The 7373-nt window shown below is 37.1% G+C and overlaps 1 protein-coding gene across 2 annotated transcripts; it reads right to left on the reverse strand.

The window, feature by feature from the left end:
- Positions 1 to 365: 365 nt before the first annotated feature.
- Positions 366 to 7089, reverse strand: LOC103706042 (calreticulin-3-like). Of its 2 annotated transcripts, XM_008789997.6 has the most exons (14): positions 6929 to 7089; positions 5940 to 6047; positions 5512 to 5704; positions 4200 to 4458; positions 4038 to 4094; positions 3906 to 3953; positions 3652 to 3738; positions 3487 to 3544; positions 2451 to 2518; positions 2237 to 2332; positions 2090 to 2146; positions 1699 to 1800; positions 796 to 822; positions 366 to 695 (listed from the first exon to the last, which is right to left on the reverse strand). In XM_008789997.6, exons 1-14 carry the CDS (start codon positions 7044 to 7046, stop codon positions 684 to 686), a joined length of 1290 nt encoding a protein of 429 aa, XP_008788219.3. In that variant the 5' UTR covers positions 7047 to 7089; the 3' UTR covers positions 366 to 683. The 2 variants fall into 2 exon arrangements, with proteins under 2 accessions (XP_008788219.3, XP_088570954.2); XM_088714828.2 differs by having other exon boundaries at positions 2090 to 2332.
- Between the last annotated feature and the right edge of the window lie 284 nt (positions 7090 to 7373).

Raw genomic sequence — 7373 nt, forward strand, 5'->3', positions numbered from 1 at the left:
AACATGCTTGTAGATAGATAGCTCTTGTCATGCATGTCACTTTCAGCTACCTTCCTCCCTGATAATTTGCCAGGCTAAGAGAGTAGAATTTTTGTAGGTCCTTTTCCTTGGATAACATTGGACACAAGTTGTATGTAATATTGAACTTTTTTTTTTTGGTTGAGAAGAGGATACAAGTTAAATCCGGTTGTGGTTTGAAACAAGTATAGAAACAGAGCATGTCCAAACAGGCACTGCCCTGGTTAAAAGGCGAACACCAAGTAATACCCTGCTTTGGGATACCTTAGACCAAACTTTGATTGGTGGACGTTTAATAAAATAAAATCTTGTATATACTACTGAAGAAACAAAAAGAAGCAAGTATATTGGAGTGCCATGATTTCATTAAGCAACCAAGTATCTGGTTCCCCAAGATTCAAGCTTTATTTTGAACAACATTTTCCAACCGCATGGGCAATACAAACACAGCACAGCCTGAGGTCTTTTTCAATGGATGGGAATCCACAGGCCAAAAGATTCTCGGGTTCTTCATAAATTGCCACACACTAACAAAACTTGTAATCACTTTCATTCAGAGACCCCTCATCATCATAGTCAGCAATGGCCAAACCCCAATACTAACAATGCTAAAAGATATATGGATGTCTCTTTCCATTGACGCCCTGATGGAACTGTGCATGCTTTCACAATTCATCCTGTTAATGTGTTAGGATACAGGGATTAGTACTATAAATAAACTACTAATGTAGCTAAAACAAGATGAGAACAATTCTGATCGAGTCTTTCAAAACTTACATGATAATCATCCAGATAATCGCGGCGCTGCACATAAACATTTCAAGTTAGCAAACCATTTAGCTTTAGCAGTGAAGGTACTAAGATCTATATGGAAATACAATAAGAGCCTTTATTGGACCATTGCCTTCAATTAGTAGTGGTAACAGCCAGAAGATTGTTAGCCTTGAAGATTCATTGCGAGATTTGAAGCTATAAGAATTTAATGAGGACCTAAATGCTTAAAACTTTGGATTGTACAGTAAGTGAAGCAAAGAAGCGAGATGAACAAAATATCTGCCCTTTATTTACAAATGATCTCTATCAGAAAGATAGTTGAGTCATGAGTTTCCATGGGACCCAAAAGAGATGAGGATGATCTTAAACACAACTTCAAATTTCATGAGACACTTCAGACTTTTCGGTTGTCATGTCCTAGAGGTTTATGAAGTTCACCAGATCTTCTTAAACTCTACTCCACAACTGGCATTCAACTTTTGAAGATGAAGGTCGCTTAGACAAATGGCATTTGATAAGTATATGATCCAAGATTTAGTACATCAAAATTTAAACAGTTCGTAAATTTACAAAATATACATGGCAATCCAACGAGCCATCCAAGCCTCTCATTTGTTAACAAGTTCAACTGATAAGAAAAGAATGGTTCAGGACATTTTAGACAGGACCAAAGTGGCAGGAAGTATCAGGAACATGCCAGAATATATTCATTGTAATTTTGTTAATCTGACTACTGAAAAGTTGATAATGTTTGAGAAACACAACAATCTTGGTTGAAGGCAATGGGATATTCTATCAAAAATTAAGCTACCAAAAGATGTGGATCTGGAAAAGAACATAATTAAAAATTGAACACTATGGCACAGAAAAAGCTTGGTTGATGAGATAAGGAGAGTTGAGATTTACTTTTCTATATCTATCCTTGTACCGCTCCCTGTCTCGGTAACGCCGATCATATCCTCTCTCTCTTCTCCGCCGTTCACCTTCCTCCCTTGCCCGCTGAGCTTCCTGCAGAAAGAGTCAAAATGGATAATGTTTTAGAAATGCTAAGCAAAATGCTTTCAGGTGTCGGTTTCATGCAAATGACTGGTTGCTTGGACCCGCTAATGCTGGCCTGCCAACTTTACTCTCAATCATCCCCTGCACTAATTCTCAACAGAGACACCAATCCCCCATGGCATGTGCCAGAAGAAGTTTCTATGTGCAGTAAACCAGCAGCCAGTAGCATTAGGCACTTATGAAAGGCAGATATACAGGGGAAAATTCCAAATGAAGTAGGCTGCTCTTTAATAAATACCTCTTCTTCTCTAGCTTTCCTTTCTTTCTCTGCTTCCTCAAAGGCTTCTTTCTCAGCCTGAAATTTTAAGCAGAAGATTATAGCATTTATGAAAAGGTGAACTCTATGAGGACAATTTACAGCAACAATGGAGAGGTGTGCGCCTACCTCTCTATTTTTCGCCCAAGTTTCTTCCACAACCATTTTTGCATACTCCGGATCATCACATATCAAAATGTTGTCAAAAACCGAACCAGCCTTTACCTGTACTTACATCATCTTGTTAAAGTTTGTATGTTTTGAATCAATGTCAAGTCAAAAACATTAGTGGCAAATCATCCATTAGTGAAAAGAATTAGGCAAGAACACTACAGTGATTTACCTGCCACACTTCAATCCCTACATAATTTATGGACTTCAGAACATAGAGATCTGGATCATCTTCAAATTCTAACAAGGGGGGGAAATTAAGCTGAATTAGCGAGCTCACATAGATAACTAGAACTTAGAAATAATTCCTAAAAGAAACAGCATAATGGGCACATGTTCATATACTTTTTGAAGATTGCTTGTTCAAGTTGGAAAAAAATATACGAGAAACAACAGATGAAATAAATCATAGACAACCACCAATTGACATTTATATAGGTACCAAAAGATTTTAGATGAGCCCTGTAAAGGTTGACATAACATGAAAAGGTGCTCAACAACTCATGCTAAACAAGTGCAGTAGAATCTTTTAAGGTGAAGAAATAAATGTTAATTTAGTTGGTCCCTTTTTTATAAACTGCATAAGAAAATTGACAACTGAAGGTCATGGCAAACCATGCAGAAATTTTAGTATGAGCAAACTTTGTACCTCGTCTTGTTTCTTCCAAAAGGAGAAAATAGATAGTACTGGATCAGACACATTCAGCTGGAAATTACATTATTATCTTGGAATTTCAGATTTAAAAGTTGTGACATTTGAAATATATCATAGAGTGTTTGGTTTACCAAAACCAAACCATATTTGGCATCAAAATAATTTCTGAATATTTTCACAATAAATGTCCACACCAATGACATAGGATGACAAGTTTCAGTGCATCAGCACTCTGCAACATGGAGGAATGCCGGAGGTTTCTGAATAAGAACATATCAGCGATGGATGTAAGAGAGGTCTGGTTTAAATTTAAAATATATGAATACCATTTCAAGCAACTCGGAATGTCAGATTGACATATGGTCGACATCAAGCAACTAAGCATTTAGGAATATATGAATGTAGTTAATGTGGAATCAAGATATGCACAGATAAGCTCCAAAGCTCCACAACATATTTGAACATCACATAGGCCAAGGATTTCTTGTTAAAATTATTTCCTTTCCATTTTACTATAATTAAGAGGATGAATCTTATGTAGTTCTCAGCTTACCTGGGTTGTCAATCCATGGGACCTTCCATTTCCCCTTGTAGTTTGGATTCTTGATCTTCTGTAGTTTCATAATATATATCATAGATGAGAAACATATATCACTGCAGTCAATTGTAATTTGTGAGATTTCAGTGACTGAAACTGGACATAGTTGAGCAAACCAACCTTGCGTTTCCACGGGCCTTTGTATGCTGGATTTGGTATCTTTGGTGGTCTCCATTTGCCGTCTTCATCATCATCCCATGTGTCAGGCTGATTGGCAAGTAACAAAATTATTCAACATCACTAACCAGAAAATGTATTTTTCATTGGAAATTTTTTTAAAAAAAAGCCTACTGATGGCACATATGATCACTGTGTAGGTCAAGCCAAATGCTTGCGGGAATCTCATCTTACATTATCAAAGATAACGAGCATACCTTTTTAGCTTTTGGATCAGGAATTTCTTTTGGAATTGAATCATATCCCTACAAGGTATAGATAAAAAGTAAGAACAAGAATAAGCATGTCCAGGAGGGAAAATATTTCTTTGAGTCTGATTTGCTGGAAACCTCTGGCTTAACACCATCAGGATCATCAATGTACTCCCTCTCGTCCCAGTCTTTAGGCTGTAACATTCACAAAAAAAAAAAAAGGTTCATGACAAAGTCATAGATTGTAGACCTTTCTTATCAGTATATGTGATAGCATGGGATGATAGAGCAAGCACCAACCTTTTTAGCATTGACATCTTTAATTTTTCGAGGTGGAAGAATATCCCAATCAGTATACATGCTTCCAGATTCTCTCTCTCGGTTATCAACAAGAATACTATACGAGGCATCAGGCCTAAGAATAAATGTGTATACATGTGTTAACTTGTCTGTCTCACATTCTAAATCTTTCTTTATAGGGTAATTCTGTCCCTGGTAGGAAAGGATAAGATGGAGCTTCTTTGTCTGTGTGCCACAAATATCAGGTCCAAACATCAAACTGCATAAAAGAAATGCAAAGAATCAAGATGCTGAATATTGCAAAACTGGAGAGAAGCAAATAATTAAGCAAAGTGCATGAGAAAATGACAGTCTAGTCAGATTGGAATAAAATTTTAATCTTAAGTAGAAAGTCCAGTCCCTAGTGTTTTAAGTCTATCACAATGAAGACGAAAATTTTACATCATTGGCTCCCGCCCTAGCATCAGCTGCCTACAAGATGGCACTGATTTCCTAGCCAATCAATATGTTGCAAGAGAGACTTGCCATCAGAAAACTAGAAGACCAGCTAGAAGAAATGCCACCTTATTGTTTTTGCACTTTACCTTTACGCAATCAAGGAGCCACCCTTATATTGCCCTGAACTCGAAACGAGGGTAGACAGGGAAAAGTAGGCAAGATTTAATATAATAGAACTGCATTTGTTTAAGAATAAAGCAAAAATTATAACCCAATGGACCAACACTGAAACATAATTCTCATCATATTGCCGCAGAAAAGGATTCTACCAAATATGGTAGACAGATAGTGCACCAAGAAAGCTTACCAGCTATATAATTCACTTAGTTCTGTTTCGATGTGACTCCAATACATTCTTTCTCCATATACTTAGTTTTAATGAACCTAAATAATGAGCTCCCAAATGAGACAATAATAGTCCTACGGGGCATGCATCCTTCAATGCGGCAATAGTACAAACTACAATCACAAGCATGATCCGCTGTACCACCCCATACCGAGGCGTACCGACCTATATCGAGATGTACCTAGATAAAAATTAAGAAAAATGATTGAAGAGCTATTTCAGTACATAAGGGTACCGTATCGTACAGTAACAAACTGATAAGGTACCGATACGATACTCAGTACCAAGATTGTGGACCTTGATCACAAGGCTTATGGTCATTCAATGATAGCACAAAAAGTCTCCTGAGGACTGAAATTATGATCCAAAGAAAATATAAGTAAATAGTAACTAAAGATACTTCAAATTGTTGGAAAATCAAAAGGAGTATGACATACATCACACATTTGAAGAAATTATGTTGCTAACCTGTATGGAGCATCACCGCCAAATTTCTTCTGATTTACATAACCAGAGAGAAGCTTAATGTAGCCACCACCACATTCAATGTCCTGCTCAAATTTTATAGAATACTGGACCACCATTGTTCTGTTCTTATTACTGAATTCTGGGATCTTTGCAGATATCGCAAAGTGTCTGGCATCCGTGTATGTCTGTATACCTGAAGTGAACAACAGCAGAAAATGCATATGCTCAGATCAACAATGAAATTACTGAGAAAAAACTAGCAAGTGCATTCAAAATCAGCTTCTGCTCATCATTCCAACACATACTTGATACCTTCTCTGGTGTTTATTGAACTCAAAAGTGCTCGTTAAGATCCTCACCATAATAGAAGCAATGAGTTGAGAATTAAAGTTCAAGGCACCAAAACAAAGAGGGAGAAAAACGCATGCCTTTGTCGTCTGGATCTCCAGCCCATTTTCCTGCCGTGTGTTTAAAGGAACCAGCTTTTCCTTCATTCTTCTTCCAGTCTGATTTTACCCAACGGCTCTCCCAACCATCTTTTCAGTAACCATATACAAAGGCAGCAGGTCCAAGTTAGCCAATCAAATTAGATATATACATGATATAAGTCATTACTAAGTGATGACAAAAATGGGAAAGAAGATAAAAGAAACATTCTTGTGCAATGATCAGTAACCTCATCTTAGTTTCCCTCGAATATGCTTACAATCAAATAAGGAATAGCCTTAAAATTAGGATTCCCTAGTCTAGAACTGGTTGTCAACCTGACAATAATCATGCTCTTTTTCCCAACCTAATGGTAGTTCTGGCTTGCACGAATCCATTCATGCATCCCGTCCATTTTCTCCACTATCAATATGTGGATAATTTATTGCTAGTATTTGCTGCAGAATAGATTAAAACCTACAGTAGATAATTATTTAAAAACAGCAACCTAAACCAGTTTAGATTGAACACCAATCCACAGCAATCAATTTAAAAAGATCTTTTTTTCCACTTTGGACTCCTCTGGTCCCCCTTATAAATGAACTGACTAACACAGTAGCCAATGACAAGAAAATTATGGAAACAGCTCCAGTTGGAAATAAAAGCCATTACTTAACCAGGAAAGTTTGAAACTTTAAATGCCTCATTTGGAACCAAGCTAAGCATCACTGTAGAAGTAAACATCAGAAACCTAAAGATCGGGCCAAATTAAGACACCAGCATTTGCTTACGGTTTTTGACGTAGTACCTTATCATGAAGATTAAAGAAAGAAAAGTTACAAAAACACAATGGTAATAAATTTTCTTGAACTGAATGTTTCATATCATGGAAAGATCGATTGCTGCGAAGAAAAACAGCGAGAAATCAGCTTAATATCATGTAAAAAATAGGCATATATTGGGTGGAAAATGTGAGTGAGTTGGGAGATACCATCGAAGCGCTCTTCGAAGATTATCTCAGCAGTAGAGAGCTGGAGGAGTGTGAGAGAGAGAAGGAGGAGGAAGCGGAGGTAGAGGCGGAGCGGTGGAGCTAGGGTTCGTTCCGCCATCTCCGGCAGTCGCCGAAAAAGAAGCGGAGCCCAAGTGGACCTTTAATACAAATTCCCTCTTAATAAACGCCCTTGTGAGAGAGGCTAAATTGCAGCGGTACCCATCTCAGTTTCACAGCTTGGGGGTAATTATAATGATGAGGTTAGCGTACACTTTTCATCATGGTAAACTTATTATTAGTTTTATTTAGCATGTTAATTATAAATTCGTAACTAATATTCTAAACATTAGACTTCTGACTATAGTTATTGATGCACTAGTATCATGTACATGCAACATAAATATGGATTCTAAAGTAGACACTTTTAAGAAGAGTAGAAATTATG

The sequence above is a fragment of the Phoenix dactylifera genome, chromosome 2 (assembly GCF_051530095.1).
Source record: "Phoenix dactylifera cultivar Ajwa chromosome 2, Ajwa_hap1_PhDact_Kaust_v1.1, whole genome shotgun sequence".
NCBI classification, from domain to species: domain Eukaryota; kingdom Viridiplantae; phylum Streptophyta; class Magnoliopsida; order Arecales; family Arecaceae; genus Phoenix; species Phoenix dactylifera.

What these genes read in the sequence shown, in the direction of transcription:
- LOC103706042 (XM_088714828.2), bottom strand. Translation starts at nt 7,046, where the DNA reads ATGGCGGAACGAACCCTAGCTCCACCGCTCCGCCTCTACCTCCGCTTC. An exon ending in AAGATGTCAATGCTAAAAAG is followed by an intron (nt 4,095 to 4,199) that starts GTTGGTGCTTGC and finishes TGAATGTTACAG; the next exon opens with CCTAAAGACTGGGACGAGAG. An exon ending in CCCATGGATTGACAACCCAG is followed by an intron (nt 2,519 to 3,486) that starts GTAAGCTGAGAA and finishes CCCCCTTGTTAG; the next exon opens with AATTTGAAGATGATCCAGAT.